A 20,157-nucleotide genomic window follows, 5' to 3' on the forward strand; every position below is an offset into this window, starting at 1 on the left:
AGATTTACTAGAATGTTGCCTGGGTTTCAACAACTAAGTTACAGAGATAGGTTGAATAAGTTAGGTCTTTATTCTCTGGAGCGCAGAAGGTTAAGGGGGGACCTGATAGAGGTCTTTAAAATGATGAGAGGGATAGACAGAGTTGATGTGGACAAGCTTTTCCCTTTGAGAATAGGGAAGATTCAAACAAGAGGACATGACTTCAGAATTAAGGGACAGAAGTTTAGGGGTAATATGAGGGGGAACTTCTTTACGCAGAGAGTGGTAGCGGTGTGGAATGAGCTCCCAGTGGAAGTGGTGGAGGCAGGTTCATTGGTATCATTTAAAAATAAATTGGATAAGCATATGGATGAGAAGGGAATGGAGGGTTATGGTATGAGTGCAGGCAGGTGGGACTAAGGGGAAAAAAATTTGTTCGGCACGGACTTGTAGGGCCGAGATGGCCTGTTTCCGTGCTGTTATTGTTATATGTTATATGTTATTTCAGTTACATTCCAGATTTCCAAACCCTGGCATTTGTTTTTTTGTTGTTCTTCTGTAAATCAGAGGACTGGGAATATATAGTCCACCTTGCTGGGGTAAATGAAGAGGAATAATTGGAGGACACATGCTGAAACTGAGGCATCAGCTCTACTAACAGTCCAACTGTGTTGCCCATAGAAGCTTTCTTGAATATATAACATTTTGAAAGGCATTGATAGGGTAGGCAGACAGAACATTTTTACCAGGGTGAAAATGTCCAATACTAGAGGGCATAAGGTGAGAGGAAGAAAGTTTAATGGAGATGTGTGTGGCCAGATTTTTTACACAGAGTAGTGGAATGCAGTGCCACGGGTAGTGCAGCGGCAAATACCGTAGTGGCTTTTAAGAGGCTTTTCACATGAAAGTCCGGGGAATAGAGGGATATGGATCATGTGCAGGCGGATAAGATCAGTTTAACTTGGCATCGTGTTTGGCACAAACATTGTGGGCACTGTTCTATGTATGTTCTTAATATTGGAGGTAGCTACAGAAATAATGATGGTTGAGGATACAAGGGCAGTTGAACATGAATGTGGGAATTAAAAAATTGAGGCAATAGTAGACTGTGAGCCAGGCTGGACTTGTTGTGGATTAGATATGGACTATTGGTAATGTAGAATTGGCTTTGAGGCATTCATCAAGCAATCCGAAAGTGACTACTGCCATTACTTCCTCTCTTAAAGCTCCTTCACCAAACACCAAACCTAGGTTTTGTGTTGGAAATCTTCTGGGTCTTGTAACAGTGCAGGAAGTCATGCACAGAATGGGTAGGAGGGAACTGCAGATGTTGGCTTATACCGAAGATAGACACAAAGTGCTGGCACAAATCGGGTCAGGCAGCATCTCTGGAGAAAAGGAACATTTTATATATTCAGAACTCTTCTTCGGACTCAATCTAAGATTTTGGTTGGTTTTCATGACAAACAGCGTGGGCCTTTGGTATTTCTCTGTATCTACTCTGGGACATTGAAACCTCAGTCAGCTGAGGTTTTATAACACCATAAAAACTGCACGTATATATTTAGGTAATAGTTATAAAGCATAGGCCATAAATCTGTAGCCTCCCTTTGATCTGGTATTTTGTTGGTTCACATACTTGATCAATGGAGTTTTATCATTAATGTTTTATTATTATTAATGTTTAGTGTTTTCTGAGTCATTCGTAACTGTCACTGTATGTCATGTTGTTACTTGTGGGCGGAGCACTAAGGCAAATTCCTTGTATGTGAATACTTGGCCAATAAACTTACTTACTTTTACAATAGGGCCTCGATATTAAATTTCATTTGGTATTCTGTGAAATGCATTGGGGACATTTTACCATGTTAAAGGTGCTATATAGTTGGAAACTGTTGGTTATGGGAGTGACTGATTAGATCAATGGTAAATTTTAAGTGGACCTATAATCCATGAGTAGCAACTGACCGTTAAAGTCTATGTTTGGAGCAAAAACGTGATTTTGATTATCAGCTCTCTGGAACACTTGGTGTTACAACGTAATGTTCTTATGTTTGTGAAAAATGATTGAACTAATCTTCTTAATTCACCAATGAGTTACAAAATAGTCCTGATGAACAGATTCTGATGAAAGGTCATTGGGCTAAAATGTTATCTCTTTCCCTCTTCGGATCTCGTCTCTGCTGCTAGAAATTTCATATTTCCAGCAAGTGCGTTACATTGAGTCATTTTGATTTCTTTTAGGAATTAATTCCTGAAGTGTGTCTTAATGCAATGAAAACAAAGTTGTTGATTTGTTAAAGATTTTCTAATGTTGGTGTCTTTCCCTGTTTTATTTTCAGGCACTGTTACGGGAGTGACCTGTGTGCTCTTGCTTTTAAAGTTGTTCATGACAAACAGCGTGGGCCTTTGGTATTTCTCCGTATCTACTCTGGGACATTGAAACCTCAGTCAGCTGTTTATAACATCAACAAAAACTGCACGTATGTATTAAGTTAATAGTTATAAAGCACAGGTTACCTACCCAACCATACAGATAAATTAATATTCTAAACTAAATCAAAACATCTTTTTGAAACGGAACCAGCCTATTTTCAATCAATCAATATTTATTACATGTCATTTGAACCTCAGTGAGGCTCAAACGAAACTCCGTTTCCACAGCCATACAAACAAAGACTATTTCCTACAGATATACACACAATTCAATTTACAAAAACATCCATCACAGTGAACCCACTGTGATGGCAGGCAAAGTCTTTTCTCTCCCCTGTTCTCCATTTCTCTCCCGAAGCCCCAGGCGGGCGATGGTGATTCCCACGGCCATTTTAGGCCGCACCGGGCGATGTACGGCCCCGCTTCCGGTCTAAATGTCACAAAGTTGGAGCCACCGGCGGGCGCTGGACTGTCCCACGGCCATGAAGCCGCGCCGGGCGATGTACGGCCCCGCTCCAGGTCGTTCCAACCCCGCGACACGGGCTAGAGAAGTCGCGTTGCAGGAGCTCCGGAAAGCGGTCTCTCCACCCGGACCCGCGAGCTCCCGATGTCCCAGTCCACTGGACCTGCGGCTGCAGCTGGAGCCTCCGAGCTACGTGGTCGGGCCGCAGCAGCGAGTCACCACTGCTCCCCACGCTCCGATGCCAGCCAGCCCCACGATGGTAAGTCCGCAGGCTCCGTGACTGGATCCTCCAAGTCGTTCAGGCTGGAGGCCGCTCCACGGTGTTAGGCCCCAACGACAATGGAGACCCAACAGGAAAAAGGTCGGGTCTCACGTACAGGGAAGAGATTTTAAAAAGTTTCCCCCTTCCCCCCGCCCCCCACATATACACTGTTAAAAACACTATTAAAAAACACAAATAACTACATTTAACTAGACAAACAATTAACAAAAAAAAGTCAGACAGGCTGTAGGGGCCGCTGCAACAGTGAGTCACGCTGCCAATGTTGGTGTCATCATGGGTTCCAAACCTTTGGAGTGTGGGAGGAAACCGGAGACCACGGGGAAATCCCACGCAGATCACGGGGAGATGCACAATCTCCATACAGACAAGCACCTGGGTCTCTGGTGCTGTAAGGCAGCAACTCTACCACTGTGACACCCACCCTGAGCCTTTCTTAATTTTTTAGTTTAGGTTATATTAGAGATACAGCGGGGAAACAGGCCCTTCATCCCCCGAGTCTGCGCTGACCAGTGATCCCCAAACGTTAACACTATCCTACACACTAGGAACAATTTTACATTTATACCAACCCAATTAACCTACAAACCTGTACGTCTTTGGAGTGTGGGAGGAAACCGAAGATCTCTGAGAAAATCCACGTGGTTAGAAACATAGAAATTAGGTGCAGGAGTAGGCCATTCGGCCCTTCGAGCCTGCACCGCCATTCAATATGATCATGGCTGATCATCCAACTCGGTATCCCGTACCTTCCTTCTCTCCATATCCCCTAAGCCACAACGGCCACATCTAACTCCCTCTTAAATATAGCCAATGAACTGGCCTCAACTACCCTCTGTGGCAGAGAGTTCCAGAGATTCACCACTCAACAGGTTAAGGGGAGAACGTACAAACTCAATACAGACAGCACCTGTAGTCGGGATCGAACCCAGGTCTCTGGCGCTGTAAGGCAGCATCTCTACCGGGCCACCCACCTTGCGCCTTTTGTAATTCTTGGGCCTTCTAACATTAAGTATCTGTGTGTAACATTATATCTATTAAATTGTCATTGATGTAGACCAATACTTGATTGCATGTGATATTTTCCTGTGATGTTCAGACTATTTATGTCTTTTAACTCCAGCGGTGGATTTATAAATCACAGATATGCCTTATGCAATCTGCCATCTTCTATTGTAATTAGATTTATTTTTGTTCAGGGAACGAATGAGCCGTCTTTTATTGCCCTTTGCGGATCGGCAAATCGAGATCCCTGCGCTGGAGGCTGGAAACATTGCGCTGACTGTGGGACTCAAACAGGTGGAGTATTCCTTCTCCTCCACAGTTATATTTCCTGCAATGCAGAAGTAAAACACTACCGAAACATGAAATAAAAGGGATGAAAAGAGCTTGAGATGCTCAGTGGACAAAGGGAAAGGGGAGAGGAAGACATTATACAAGCCATGGATTAGAATGGGGTGGGACATTATCATTAACTTCTCCAGAGACATGGGACATAATTTTGAATATAATAATGAGCCTTCTCCTTTTGGTCTTATCTCTTTGTCTTTTTCTCTGCATCTTTAAACTATTTTTTTTATTATAAACCTTTCCCTGTTCTAATGAACATTAATTATTTATTTCTACCAAGCATTTCCAGCATTTTTCATTCCCATTTCACAATTGTTTAACGTAGCTTTTTGAAACAGTCCTTAGCAAGATTTGAGGTTGGCTGTTGAAAGGTGTTTATTAGTTATAGGAGCAGAATTAGACCATTAAGCATATCAAGTCTACTCCACCAATCAATCATGGCTGATGTATCTATCTATCTCTCTCAACCCCATTCTCCTGCCATCTCAACATAACCCCTGACACATGTACTAATCAAGAATCTATCTATTCCCACCTCTAAAATACCCAGACTTGGCCGCGACAGTCTTTGGCAATGAATTCCACGGATTCCACTACCTTCTGCCAAAAAAAAAATTCCCCCTCGTTTCCTTTCCAAAGGACGTTCTTTTATTGTCTTAGACTCTCCTACTAGTCGAAACATCCTATCCAGGGCTGTCTGGGTGGAAATAATCTTTTTGTAAATTTTTCCTTGGATTTCTTGACAGATCATTGACGCGCAATATCATAGATCCTCAGTAGAAACGCCATTTAATTGTGCACATAGTCGATCCAATGTAAAATGGGATTCATGTTATCATAAGGTCATGTGATAGGAGTAGAATTAGGCCATTCGACCCATCAAGTCTACTCCATCATTCAATCATGGCTGATCTATATCTCCCTCCTAACCCCATTCTCTTGCCTTCTCCCCATAATCTCTGACACCTATACTAATCAAGAATCTATCTCTCTCTGCCTTAAAAGTATGCACTGACGGCCTCCGCAGCCGTCAGTGGATCTGTGATAAAAAATTCCACATATTCGCCACCGCCTGACTAAAGAAATTCGTCCTCATCTCCTTCCTAAAAGAACATCCTTTAATTCTGAGTCCATGACCCTTTAGTCCTAGACTCTCCCACTTGTGGAAATATCCTCTCCAAATCTACTCTAACATCCACTACATTTATTAGTTCAGTGGAGATTAAGTACAATCTTTATCCTTTACCTTAGTTGAGGGCAATTTTCCCTTGACTTCTGTTGAGGGAATAGAGTAAATAGGCATTGACTTAGATGCCATCCCAGAGACACCCACGGCTGGGAAGTGTTGGCAGCAGCTCGGGTTGAGATTGGACGCAAGACTGCGTTGCCCTTCACGTAGTGACCACACTAAAATAGCATTAATCAAGGAAAATGTGGATCCCACAATGGTCATGTGTTGGCTGTGGAATAGGTGATAACGAGTTATAGAGATAGTGGAACTCAACAGGACCACAGTGAAATTGGTACGACGACTAGAGTGGGGGAGGGACAGAGGGAGAGAGTGGATGCAAGGGTTACCTGAAGCTAAAAAACAATCAATATTCATACCGCTGGGTTGTATGCTGCCCAAGCGAGATGTGTTCATATGTTCATCCAATTTATATTTGGTCTCATACTGACAGTGGAGGAGACCCGGAGGGAGAAAGGTCAGTGTGGGAATACATTTAGTTTCCCTCTCACCTGCCTCAACCCGAAACATCACCTGTTCCTTCTCTCGATAAATGCTGCCTGACCCCCTGGGTTGCTCCAGCTTTTTGTGTCTGTCTTCGGTTTTAAACCAGCATCTGCAGTTCCTCCCTACACACTAAAACAGCGTTGGAAGTGTTTGCGTGTTGTTTTTTGCAGACAGCCACTGGGGACACCATAGTTGCATCAAAGTCGTTGGCGGCGGCGGCAGCCCGTCGAATGGGGGTGGGCTCTGGGAAGGGGCCCGTCGAGCACGAGGGACCAGTGCTGGCCATGGTTGAGATCCCAGAACCCGTCTTCTTTTGTACAATCGAGCCACCGTCTATGGCGAAACAACCAGGTGTCGTACATACATCTCTATTTTGTTTTAACATCTCTATTTACTTGCCATGTAATGAGAATATCCTTGTAGTCCGTGCAGATTTATTTCTACATTTTCAAGCTGATATTTGATAGCTTATATCCGCAACAGATCTGGACCATGCTCTTACCAACCTCCAGCGAGAAGATCCCAGTTTAAAGGTGAAGGTTGATTCAGATTCTGGCCAGGTACGTTATAGCTCTCTGCTCATTAATTTATGTGTTGCGCTTATATCCCAGTAGTGTAAACTAATATCTGATTGCATTTTACTGAGGGTCACTAGAAATTACATTTGAATTTGAATTGCTTCTATAAAGAGCTATTGCACAAATGCAGTCTGCCATTGACATATTTCCTAATAATCCATTTTTGCATTAATGTCTTGTTTCATTTTGCACAAATTTTGTTTTTTCACTAAAGTGAGGGGGGAAAATATTTAATATGAATCTGAGGGGCAACTTTTTCACACAAAGGGTGGTGGGTGTATGGAACAAGCTGCCAGAGGAGGTAGTTGAGGCTGGGACTATTGCAATGTTTCAAAATCAATCAGACAGGCACACAGATTGGACAGGTTTCGAAGGGATATGGGCCAAACGCAGCCAGGTGTAGCTGGGACATGTTGCCCGGTGTGGGAAGCCTGTTTCCATGCCGTATCACTCTATGATGCTGATCTGTAGAGTATATGTAATTTATGTATGACTTCTGTATAATTTTTGTTTTAGTGTGTTTGTGTCTATGCGCAATGATGTTGCTTCATCCAAGCATTTCATTGTATTTGTATTTTGCTGTACTTGTGCATATAACAATATGACAATCAACTCGACTTAGCCTCGTGAAATAAACGTGGATATGTTGTGGTACTGAATGCCCACTTACGGCCTTGCGGTATGAACTGCCAACAAAGAATGTCTCTATTTGTCTGAGCTTTTATCTCCCTTTTTTTAAAAGAATTATTCCTTTTTAGAATCCTGGAAATAATGCATAATGTAGCAAGTTGGAAAATCCATGCATTCTGAATATTTTTCCCCCACCATTAATATTTACACTGGCACTTTGACTTGATGTACTACTTGGCTGAAAAGGTTGATTTTGTTGGGATGGATTAATTCCCCATAAAATGTAGAATCACCCATGTTGCAAAAACTGATGAACATGGTAAACAACCTTTTGCATCTCAGTGCAGAGTATTTAATTTGTCACAGCAGCACAAGTATAGGTATAGACTGAAGAAGGGTCCCGATCCGAAACGTCACTCATCCATGTTCTCCAGTGATGCCGCCTGACCCGCTGAGTTACTCCAGCATTTTGTATCCTTTTCTATAGCTATGGGCCTGAATCTGTTTGATTTTCATTTAGTTTATAGTTGATTTATACCTTAGTTCTATTTATCCTCCTGAAATGTGAAGCTATTATCTGCTCGTCCAACAGACCATTTTATGTGGAATGGGAGAATTACATATTGAGATCATCCATGATCGAATCAAGAGAGAATATGGAATTGAGACCTATCTTGGACCCCTCCAGGTAGCCTACAGGGAAACTATAATGGTGTCTTCCAATGCCAGTGGTAAGCTCCGAATGCACTGTAATTAGCTGATTTAACATCACTGGAAAGATGTCCTCAATTCCATAGTGTGGATAAGGGATTAGTGGGTTTAGTTTATTGTCACGTGTACCGAGGTACAGTGAAAAGCTTTTGTTGCGTGCTAAATAGTCAGCGGTTTAAAGCTACAGACACAGAAAATCTATTGATTTTGTTTTACATGCCCTGTTTGCCTGTTATTTTGAACTGAATTGAAATGAGAAATATAACACTTCAGTTGTACAACACATCAGAAATGACTGGATGAGCTAAAATTATTTGTGGTTGGCAGTAAAATGACAAAGGCTATGTGTAAAATTGATTGCCAAGGACAATTCAACATTTTAGGGGGGAGAGGATAGTTTCAATTCCCCAGAAGTTTTGAAATTAGCACAAGTCCATGAACCATCATTGTTACTGCCACAAATTCAAGCCCAGCAAAGCTACATTAGAAATCTGCAAATAAAAAACACTCCCAGCTATTCTCAGTATGGTAAAAAAGATTGTATCATTAATGTGCAGAGGGATCTTCGGGTCCATGCCCACTGTTCCCTGAGAGTAGCAATGCATGTCGATAGTGCAGTATGCGTGCATTTACAGGTTGGAATATTGAATCGAATAGTCGGGAAGTCATGTTGCAGCTCTTTAGTTAGGCTACGTTTAGAGTATAGCACGCAGTTCTGGTCCAGGAAGGGTGTGGAGACCTTGGAAAGGGTGCAGAGGAGGTTTACCAGAATGCTGACTGGACTAGAGGGTTATAACTATTAGAAGAGGTTGGACAAACTTGGATGATTTTCTCTGGAGCGTCGACGGCTGAGGGGGGAGACCTGATAGGTATGTAAAATTATGATAGACATAAATAAGTCGGAACATTTTTCCCCAGAGTGGAAATGACAAAGACGTTCTATTACGGGGCGGCAAGGTGTCGCAGCGGTAAAGTTGCTGTCTTAGCTCCAGAGACACCAAGGGTGCAGTCTGTACAGAGTTGGTACATTCCCCCTGTGACCACGTGTGCTTTCCTCGGTTGCTCCAGTTTCTGCCCAAACTCCAAAGGCGTACAGGTTTGTAGGTTAATTGGCTTCGGTAAAATTGTAAATTGCCCCTCGTGTGTGGGATAGTGCTAGTGTAGGGGGTGATTGCTGTTTGGTATGGACTTGGTGAGCCGAAGGGCCTGTTTCTGCGCTGTTTCACTAAAGTCTAATGTAAAGACTAGAGTGAGGCTCTAAGGTGAGAGAGGCAAAGTTTACAGGCTGGACTCTTTTTCTAGTTACACTTTCTTGAAGGATGCTCTAACATCAACTGGAGGCTGGAATCGTGGGGATTTCTGTAGGTGCATCATTGTTCTTCCTTTCAAAGCATGCGTAAAAGGTGTTGAGCTCATTCAGAAGTAATGTGCCTTTGCTACAACTTAATTGTCGCTTTAACTCTTGGTGGCCTTCAGGAAGTAATTTCTGGACTCTAGTTATAGATTCTTGTTATAAAGGCCAACATGCCATTCGCTTTCTTCACTGCCTGCTGTATCTGCATGCTTACTTTCATAGACAATGATGTACAAGGACCCACAGATCCCGTTGTACTTCCCCTTTTCCCTTGGTTGGCTTGGTCCCGGTGGGCCGAAGGAACTGTTCCGCGCTGGGACCAATTCTCTAAACTAAACTAAACTAAGATGGTGACTCCAGTAGCTACAGATGCTGGAATCGTCAGCAAAACAAACTGCTCAAGGAATTGAGGGGGCCACACAATGGCGCACCGTAGAGTTGCTGCCTTACAGCAGCAAGAGACCCGGGTTGGATCCTGACTATGGGTGCAATCTGTATGGAGTTTGTACATTCTTCCTGTGGCCTTGGGCTTCTCCGGATGCCCCGATTCCTTCCACACTCCAAGGACGTGCATGTTTGTGGGTTCATTGGCTTTGGTAAGCTGTAAACTTGTCCCTAGTCTGTCTGGATTAGTGTATGGGGGGTCAGCGTGGACTCGGTGGGCCGAAGGGCCTGCTTCCATGCAGTATCTCTAAAATTAAAAAGTAAAGTAACATAAACTCAGTCGGTCAGGCAGCATCTGAGGAGGGAATGGACAGTCAGCAGTTCAGGTTCTTCTTCAGACTGATGAACCTTCCGTCTGATAAACGGTTTTGAACCGTGACGTCACCTGTCCATTCCCTCCCCAGAGGATACTGACGTTGGTCTGCTTATCCTTCTAGTGAATTTGATAATTTTGTGGAGATAGCATTGTTACCCTTATAATAACCAATGTGTGCGTGAACTCTGTATATTTGTTTTGTTCCTTTAGATACCCTTGACAGAACTATAGGGGATAAACGTAACCTGGTAACAACTGAGCTTTCTGTCCATCCGTGGTTAGGAGAAGGGCCAAAGTCTACACCTCTCATTGAGATTTCAGATCACATATTGGAACAGTTTTCTGCGGAAGCTCACCGAGCTATCGAAAATGGAATCAAAAACTCATGTCTTCAGGGTACCGCATCATAAGTTTGATCTTCATCATTGAAATGTATAAACTCAGCATATTGCACAAAGTGTTAACCTTGACGTATGTGGCATTTCAATCATTTTTTCTCTTATTTTTGTAAGGTCCTCGGTTGAGGTTCCCAGTTCAGGATGTGGTGGTTACGCTGGAGTCTCTCAGTGTATATCCTGGCACCTCCTTGGCAATGATTTCTGCCTGCGTGTCACGTTGTGTGCAAAGGGTAAGGCCTTGGGAAATGAACAAGGTTGTTTTTGTAGATACTAGATCGCTGAATGTGTTCTTTTGTTGACTGAGTTGCTTCAACAACATCATAATAGAGGAGCAGAAACAAAGAACTGCAGATGTTAGTTAATATACTAAAGGACACAAAGTACTGGAGTAACTCAGCAAGTCAAACAGCATCTCTGGAGACCATGGATAGGTGACGTTTCTGATCGAGACGCCTGAAGAAGGTTCTCAACCCGAAACGTCACCTTTCCATATTCTCCAGAGATTCTGCCGGACCTGCTGAGTTACTCCAGCACTTTGTGTCCTCTTCATAATAGAGGTGAGTATTTTACAGTTACCATCTAACTCTGATATTAATTTTTTGCCTTTAGTGTTCCAGTGCATCAGTTACATACACTGTTTTATTGGTACATTTGATGCAATGCTCTATTATTGAGCCTTTCGTGGCACAATCCCATTAACAACACCTATGCACTGAAGGTTGAATGGCTCAAGTTGCCATGAAACCTGCCCTGTTCCGAGACCACAATAATCTTTTGTTGCTGCCCAATCCCCAATTATTTCAAGGTTTTGCAGGTGTCTACAAAGCAGAGCACCGTCCATGAGGCATAGTCTTCAAGCAGCACCTCTATCTGTCACCTCACACCCTTTTTTCTGAAGAAGGGACTCGACCCGAAATGTCACCCATTCCTCCTCTCCAGAGATGCTGCCTATCCTGCCGAGTCACTCCAAGCTTTTTGTGCCTATCTTCTCTTTATTCAACTCTCTCTGATAATTGGAGACTATATAAAAAAACAATTGAGATAGATTTAAATAGTTGAAAAGAAACATAACAAAATATTTTTAAATGATTTGCCTCTTTCTACTTAATTAAACATGTAAAGAAACATAAACAAATGACATCGCTAAGTTGGAGACGTAAGAAACTACAGATTCTGAATTCTTGAGCAAAACCAAATTACTGGAGGACTCAGCAGGCAAGACAGCATCTGAGGAGGGAATGAATGGACAGATAACGTTCTGGATTGGGATCCTTCTTCAGAAGGGTTGGAATCGGCGGGGGGACCTGGAAAAAAGAGATGGGAGTGGGACAAATCCTGACAAGTGAGAGGTGGATGTAGTTGAGGGGCAGTGTGCGTGGTGTGGTGATTGACTCGTGTGTGTGTGTGTGTGTGTGGGGTAAGTGAGAGCGCGACTCCATTTAAAATTTATGCGAGAAGCAAGGTGCTGCAGATAGTGGAGTCTTGCATAGAACACGGTGCTGGAGTACATTCATGCTAGGTCTAAAACTGCAGGTATATTGGAAAGTAGATTTGAAATGAGAAAGTAAAATCTGCAAACCAAGATTCAGTGTTAGAATGAACAATATCTTGAATTATCAATTATTACAACTGCAAATGATTACGCCAGTCCAGAGTGAAAGATGTCTTATGATCTTTGGAGAACATGGTATTGTTCAAGATCTAAAGGGAGAACTTGTGTTGACTCCTTTTCTGCTGAAGATCCCACAAACTGCTTCATTGCCATTTCATCGCAGCAGTCGTGAGGTATGGGAATAGGATTGCTTAAGGGCCTGTCCCACTCGGGCGTCATTTGTGACTCCCAAAACTCCTGGTGCATCACTGCCTATATCACCACGCATCATGCGCGTATAATGCACGCCATGCGCGCATCACGTGTGCGTCAGGATGCGCGCGTCGTGACGTGTAAATGACGTCGCGTAAATGACGCGCAAATGACACCCAAGTGGGACAGGCCCTTTTGTCCCATTTCTTATCTTAGGGAGGGAACTTGCCTTTTCTGAGCAGCCTCATACAGCTGAGGTAATGATTTTAGCATGACATTTTGCATCCTGTTGCTTTGGCAAAAGAGAAGCCTGACGTATACAAACGATTCCAGGGCCAGAAGGGAACTTGAAACTCGTTTGCATGAAAACACACTCATCCGGCTTTATTTTCTCAATCATAGAAACATAGAAACATAGAAAATAGGTGCTGGAGTAGGCCATTCGGCCCTTCGAGCCTGCACCGCCATTCATAGAAACATAGAAACATAGAAAATAGGTGCAGGAGTAGGCCATTCGGCCCTTCGAGCCTGCACCGCCATTCAATATGATCATGGCTGATCATCCAACTCAGTATCCCGTACCTTCCTTCTCTCCATACCCCTGATCCCCTTAGCCACAAGGGCCACATCTAACTCCCTCTTAAATATAGCCAATGAACTGGCCTCAACTACCCTCTGGGGCAGAGAGTTCCAGAGATTCATCACTATCTGTGTGAAAAATGTTTTTCTCATCTAGAATCTGCTTAGAAAAGCATTGCATTGGGCTCAAATTTCAACATTCAACATTTGTTAGACAATAGAGCACAAATCTAGGATCCTTCATGTACGAAATCATGAGAAGAATAGATCGGGTAGACGTGCATATTCTCTTGCTCAGAGTGGAGAATTAAGAACTAGAGGACAGGTTTAAGGTGAGGGGGGAAAGAGTTAATAGGAACCTGAGGAGGAACTTTTTCACATAAAGGGTGGTGGGTGCATTGAACGAGCTGCCGGAGGAGGTTGATGAGGCAGGCTCTTTCGCAACGTTTAAGCAGGTACATGGATAGGACAGGGTTAGAGGGATATGAGCCAAACATAGGCAGGTGGGACAAGTGTAGATGGGACATGTTGGCCAATGTGGGCATGTTGGGCCGAAGGGCCTGTTTCAATGCTGTAAGACGCTTTGACCCAGTGCTTTGTGAAACCTGTGGGTACAGTCAACACACATATCAAGAAAGTAAATGAACACATGATGTGATAAACTCACAAACTCCACTATCCTGGGAGACTGGGAACAAGGATAATTGGCACTGCAGCTTGGACTTCGATGCATTCTGGTTGCAAAACTGAAGCCAACCCAAAACGTCACCCATTCCTTCTCTCCAGAGATGCTGCCTGTTCCGTAGAGTTACCCCAGCATTTTGTGCCCATTAATTTTCTTGTCTACTCAGCTGGATATGTTTTTACATCTAATGCCTGATTTCACTGTTGCTCAATGTAACGTTGTTTTGTTTGTATCCAGGCACTGAAACAGGCTGGAACTCAGGTGCTTGAGCCCGTGATGAAGCTGGAAATCATGGTGGATGAGAATCGCCTGAGTGTGGTGCTGGCAGATCTGGCTCAGCGAAGGGGAAGCATCCAAGAAATTCAAATCCGGTTAGAAAACCGGGTTGTTTTGGCCTCTGTGCCACTCGCAGAGATGATGGTAAGTTATAAACATCAAGGAACAGCGAATCAGCTAAATAAGCAACTCAATAGACAGGGAAGATAGACATAACATGCTGGGGTAACTCAGCAGGACAGGCAGCATCTCTAGAGAGAAAGAATGGGTGACGTTTCGGGTCGAGACCCTTCTTCATATTCCTTCTCTCTAGAAACGCTGCCTGTCCCTCTGCGTTACTCCAGCATTTTGCGTCTATTCGGTTTAAACCAGCATCTAAACCAGTCCCTACTCAATAGGTCGGGGATATCTATTGTGAAATTTTAGACCAGAATTGTGAACAGACTACATTCATTCACAATTGATGGAATTTTATTTTTAAGTTGTTACTAATAATGTGTCATTGTCGACAGGAAAATGAATGTATACATCCCTGTGCTTAATATATACAGGTACCTTGCGTTTTATGCTTGTTTGATTTACGCTTTTTTGAATACCAAAGTGTAATTTACATGCAGAATATTTGAAATAACACGCTCAAATTTACGCCTGTTAAAACTATTATGTTTAATTTACGTATTTTTTAATTTCTGGAACGTTACCCCCCCCCCCCCCCCCCCCCCCCCCATGTAAAACGCAAGGTGCCTGTAATGTTAGTTTAGTTTCTAGTTTTGTTTATTGTCACGTGTACCGAGGTACAGTGAAAGCTTTTGTTGCGTGTTAACCAGTCAGCGGAAAGACAGTACAGGATTACAATCGAGCTATTCGCAGTGTACAGATACATGATGAAGGGAATAATGTTTAGTGCAAGATAAAGCCAGTAAAGTCTGATCAAAGATAATCCCCGGGTCACCAAAGAGGTAGATAGTGGTTCAGGATTGCTCTCCAGTTGTGGTGGAATGGTTCAGTTGCCCGATAACAGCTGAGAAGAAACTGTCCCTGACTGATGTAAACTGGTGCCAAAGAGGTTATTGCAATTGAGGGCCTTTTGCTTCATTACTGGGGCCGAGCTAATTCTTCAGAGATACATTTACTGTACCTAATAGCCCCAATTATCTGCAGATAAATTATTAGTATGCTTTATGCTCCATTGTCTACACAACTCCCACCTTCTGGTGGAAGAGTGTCTCATTCAATGTTGAACCAAGTAGACGTTAAGAAACACGGATAATATTCAGTGGTTCAATCAAAAGATACAAGCAGATTAGTTTCGAGATAAAGCGTGGAACTAGGCCCTGGGGACCAGCGATCCCGCACACTAACACTATCCTACACACACTCGGGACAATTTACATTAGACCAAGCCAATTAACCTACAGACAGGTACGTCTTTGGAGTGTGAGAGGAAACCGAAGATCTTGGAGAAAACACCCGCAGTCACGGGGAGAACGTAAAATCTCCGTACAGACAGCACCAGTAGTCGGGATCGAACCTGGGTCTCCGGCGCTGTAAGGCAGCAACTCTGCCGCGGCTCCACCGTGCCCCCCTATTCTGTTTATTCGCATGCATGCAGGAAATGGGCTCAAAGGTACACCTTCAAGTTGCAAGTAGCTGTGGTTTTTACACGTACCATCTGGCAGGGCAATTGGCCTTTGATCATTTGAATCACTGACCTCCACATATGCTGTCTCATACTCTGTCATACCAACCACTATCTTTTCATTGTGGTCAATTTGCTTTTCAGTCTTTTTGTAACCGTTTTTGCACGTGAGTGCGTTTTGTTCTTTGTTCTGTCTCGGGCAAGAGTTCACCCTGCATTGTATGACCATTCTGTGTCTCCATGCTCTTTAATCCTTCCTATCTCTGTTTCAATGAACTGACATGTTATCCCGTAGGAGAGAGGCGAAAATCTACCCAACAGATCTGTTTAAATGTACAGAGGGGTTTGAAAATTAACGTCAGCTGTTTGTCAGTCTTGCTTGTGACGGGGGAAATGGCAAATCCAAGTGAAATGAAAGGGAACCTAAAGTGAGGCCATGAGTTGTGCAGACATTTGAGTTGGAGCAGCTTCAGAACAGCTAAAGGGATATACACCTGCAGAAAGGCAGTGGTTTATTTAGGATGTGGAGAGGATGTTTCCAGCACGGCTCAGTGGTGCCGCAGTAGAGTTTCTGCCTCATAGGGCCAGAGACCCGGGTTTGATCTTGACTACTGGTGCTCTCTGTGTGGAGTTTGAACGTTTTCCCCGTGACGTGCGTAGGTTTTTCTCCAGGTGCTCCAGTTTCCTCAAACACTCCAAAGAGTACAGGTTTGTAGGTTAATTGGCTTGGTAAAATTGTAAATTGTCTCTACTGTATGTAGGATAGTGGAATGCCCCTGTCCCACTTAGGAAACCTGAACGGAAACCTCTGGAGACTTTGCACCCCACCCAAGGTTTCCGTGCGGTTCCCGGAGGTTTTTGCCAGTTGCGATGCTAGTTGAAGGTGGTTGCCGGAGGTTGCAGGTAGTGGAAGGTAAGACTCTATCTCTGCGAAGGTAAGACCTTCCACGACCTGCAACCACCTTCAACTAGCATCGCAACCGGCTTCGACTAAAAAATTACCGATTTTTAAAACGGCAACCTATTTTTAGTCGCGGCCGGTTTTGAATTGTTTGAAATAATCGCCGGAACATAGAGGAAGCGGAAACCACTTTCGACCATTAGGGAGACTGACAAAAACCTCCGGGAACCGCACGGAAACCTTGGGCGGAGCGCAAAGTCTCCAGAGGTTTCCATTCAGGTTTCCTAAGTGGGATGGGCATTAATCGCTGGTCTGTACGGACTTGGTGGGCTGAAGGACCTGATTCCACACAGTATCTCTAAACTAAACTAAATTAAACTAAAATTTACTGAGTCTCTCTTGCTCTGCAAAGAGACAGGACCCTACAGCCCTCCCAGCAACACAAACAATTTAAATCTAGAACAGAAACTGCAGGCCAGGCAGCATCTTTTTGTTTAGTTTAGAGATACAGCCTACTGAGTCCGCGCCGACCAATGACACCCGCACACTAACACAATCCTACACACACTAAGGACAATTTACAATTTTACCGAGTGTTGGAGTAAAGGAGAACACATGGTCACAGGGAGCATGTATAAAATCTGTTCAGACAGCACCTGTGGTTAGGATCGAACTCTGGTCTGTGACGCTGTAAGACAGCAACTCTATCTCTGCGCCACTTTCTACCGCTATACCCTGTGGGGAGAGAAACGTTCACCGGCTTGTTTAGGGTATTGTCTTCAAGTATATATGTATGCCGCACTAGTAAACTTGCCTAATTATGTGAAGGCTAGATTTGGAAGATCGATTCAAACAAATATAAAGTTACTTTAGATTTTCATGTATTACTAGACCCATTGGGTCCCTGTCACACAGGAGGCTTGGTCCCCAAACGTAACCTGTTCCCCAACGCAATATTGCACCACTAACCCATAGCCCCCACTGGAGGCGTGGTCTCCCAACTCAACCCGTTGGCGAACGTAAGATTCCAGCACACCCATGCCAACCCCAGCACTGGACTTAAAAAAAAATTCCAATTGCAATACCAATTCCCTCTCCCCCTCCTGTCCTGTCAGGAGCTGGAGTAAGTGTTGTATGATGGCAGCATTGTTGCAAACGTTGGGAGGAGGACTGTGATATTCCATTCAGGTGAAAACTTGGTGGAAGCACAGAGTTCCTGTATTGCAATTTTATATTGAAGTCTGTTGGAAGCTGGTGCAGCAAGGATTTTAACAATTTAATACCAGTTCAAGCAGAGTGCAGACCACCAAATGCAATTTCACACCATTTCAAACAGAGTGCAGGCCACCAAATGCAATTTCACACCATTTCAAGCAGAGTGCAGGCCACCAAATGCAATTTCACACCATTTCAAGCAGAGTGCAGGCCACCAAATGCAATTTCACACCATTTCAAGCAGAGTGCATGCCACCAAATGCAACTTCACACCATTTCAAGCAGAGCGCAGGCCACCAAATTCAAATGCAATTTCACACCATTTCAAGCAGAGTGCAGGTCACCAAATTCAAATGAAATTTCACACCATTTCAAGAGAGTGCAGGCCACCAAATTAATTTCATTTCAAGCATAGTTCAGTTCACTCACTGCGTAGACTCAGAGTTCTGGACTCCTCTCTCACTCACAGTCTTCCCGGGTGACTGACTCGCGTCCGGCCTCCGGGGCTTTATACTCCTGGCCCCCCCCAGAAGGGGCGTTACCTTCATCATGGTGATTGACAGGCGAGAGGACCAATCAGCTGATCTCAAGATTTTTAAAACATTCATAACTTTTTTATTTTGAATCGATCGGAAAAATCCTCGGGGCTGCCTCAGCGGAGGAGGACTGAGTAAGATGGCCAAAAAGCGTAGCGATATATGGCAGCGTTTTGTTCTAAAATCAATATACAGCACAGATAGGAAATGATCAAGATGAACCTTTTAGTTATATTGATGTGAAAAAACGAATGGCCATGGGAAAAAGCTGAGTACGGTTCTGCAAACATTTTCGCTCTATCGTGTACCGTTTTGTCGTAGCTCCTGAGATCACAAACAGAAAAAGAAACAAGTCAAGACTTTTAATAGTGTATAGATAGATAGATAGATAGATATAGATAGATAGATAGATAGATAGATAGATAGATGCTCTTTGTTCTATAAACCGCTGTCAGCTTTTGCTCACGTTTAAGATGGCTGCATTTGGTGACACATCTGTGCTTATTGATTGGTGCAGGGTTACTCGACTGCTCTGCGCACTTTGACCTCGGGCAATGCTACTTTCACCTTGGAACTGTCCAGCTACGAGCTGATGAATCCACAGGACCAAAACACACTTTTCAACAAGATGATGGGCGCTCGGTAAGGTCCTGATCAAATGGAGAAACTGATGAACTGACAAGTGAAAGGTTGATACTGTACCATGCACCATATGAATTTCATTTTGGAGCAGAAAATAATTAATCCGCAGTATCACGGGAACACTGACTCTTGGATGTCCGTGGGATGTTCCATAAATGCCACTGGGAAAAGTGCGGAAACTTCTTCCTGGAACAGAATTTCAGATTGTACTGATCAGCTGCGAAGCCCAGAGCTATGATTCAAGGTTTCAAATCTTTGTTAACTAAGATCATTGTCGTGAGGAAAGAGTGTAAAGTAAAGCCTGGCACTATGTACTGTTGGGAATCATAAGGCAGATATCTCCAAAGCAACTTGATCCAAATATAAGGACCTAAAATGATTATCACTGAAGTTATTTTGCTGATGTTGTTGTATCTGTCAAAAAAGTCCTATTTAATTAAAAGTCAGACATCATTGTAAATGTCCCTTCTTATTCCAGAACCCAAGTACACTTTTAACTGTACAGTTTAACTATACTATGACCTCTCGCAGACAGCTGAGATCAGTTCAGCTAGGCATCATGTTCAGCACAAACATTGTGGGCTGAAGGGCCTGTTCCTGTGTTGTACTGGTCTATGTTCTATGTATTGCTGAGGAAAAGGAAGTAGACTGCTGCTTTTAACTTATTCAGATTTAAACTCTATCTAATACTTGCAATTTTAACCTCTTTAATTCTCATTATTGAGCTTGCTTTGTTTAGTTTAGAGATACAGTACGGAAACTGGCCCGACGGCCCACCGAGTCCGCACCGACCAGCGATCCCTGCACAACAACACTATCCTACACAAAAAAGCTGGAGAAACTCAGCGGGTGCAGCAGCATCTATGGAGCGAAGGAAATAGGCAACGTTTCGGGCCGAAACCCTTCTTCAGACTGAAGAAGGGTTTCGGCCCGAAACGTTGCCTATTTCCTTCGCTCCATAGATGCTGCTGCACCCGCTGAGTTTCTACAGCTTTTTTGTGTACCTTCGATTCTCCAGCATCTGCAGTTCCTTCTTAAGCACTATCCTACACACTTGTAGAAACTATGACAGAGCCTTCCTTATAGAAACTTGCAACTGCAGATGCTAATTTACAATAAAAGGCACAAAGTGCTGGAGTAACTCAGTGGGTCAGGCAACATCCCTGAAGTACATAGTTGTAGGAAGGAACTGGAGATGCTGGTTTA

General features: G+C 43.6%; 1 protein-coding gene across 3 annotated transcripts in view; it reads left to right on the top strand.

Moving 5' to 3' along the window:
* The window catches only part of gfm2 (GTP dependent ribosome recycling factor mitochondrial 2), a 41,308-nt gene extending 21,908 nt beyond the window's left edge, over nucleotides 1-19,400 (top strand). For all 3 annotated transcript variants that reach the window (XM_055632128.1, XM_055632129.1, XM_055632127.1), the window contains exons 13-21: nucleotides 2,322-2,462; nucleotides 4,358-4,457; nucleotides 6,414-6,594; nucleotides 6,727-6,803; nucleotides 8,044-8,182; nucleotides 10,487-10,672; nucleotides 10,789-10,904; nucleotides 13,980-14,162; nucleotides 18,827-19,400. In XM_055632128.1, coding sequence (XP_055488103.1) covers nucleotides 2,322-2,462; nucleotides 4,358-4,457; nucleotides 6,414-6,594; nucleotides 6,727-6,803; nucleotides 8,044-8,182; nucleotides 10,487-10,672; nucleotides 10,789-10,904; nucleotides 13,980-14,162; nucleotides 18,827-18,955 — 1,252 coding nt within the window. In that variant the 3' untranslated portion in view covers nucleotides 18,956-19,400. The remainder of the gene's footprint in view (nucleotides 1-2,321; nucleotides 2,463-4,357; nucleotides 4,458-6,413; nucleotides 6,595-6,726; nucleotides 6,804-8,043; nucleotides 8,183-10,486; nucleotides 10,673-10,788; nucleotides 10,905-13,979; nucleotides 14,163-18,826) is intronic.
* Nucleotides 19,401-20,157: the final 757 nt, after the last annotated feature.

Source organism: Leucoraja erinacea, chromosome 3 (assembly GCF_028641065.1).
Source record: "Leucoraja erinacea ecotype New England chromosome 3, Leri_hhj_1, whole genome shotgun sequence".
Classification (NCBI taxonomy): Eukaryota; Metazoa; Chordata; class Chondrichthyes; order Rajiformes; family Rajidae; genus Leucoraja; species Leucoraja erinaceus.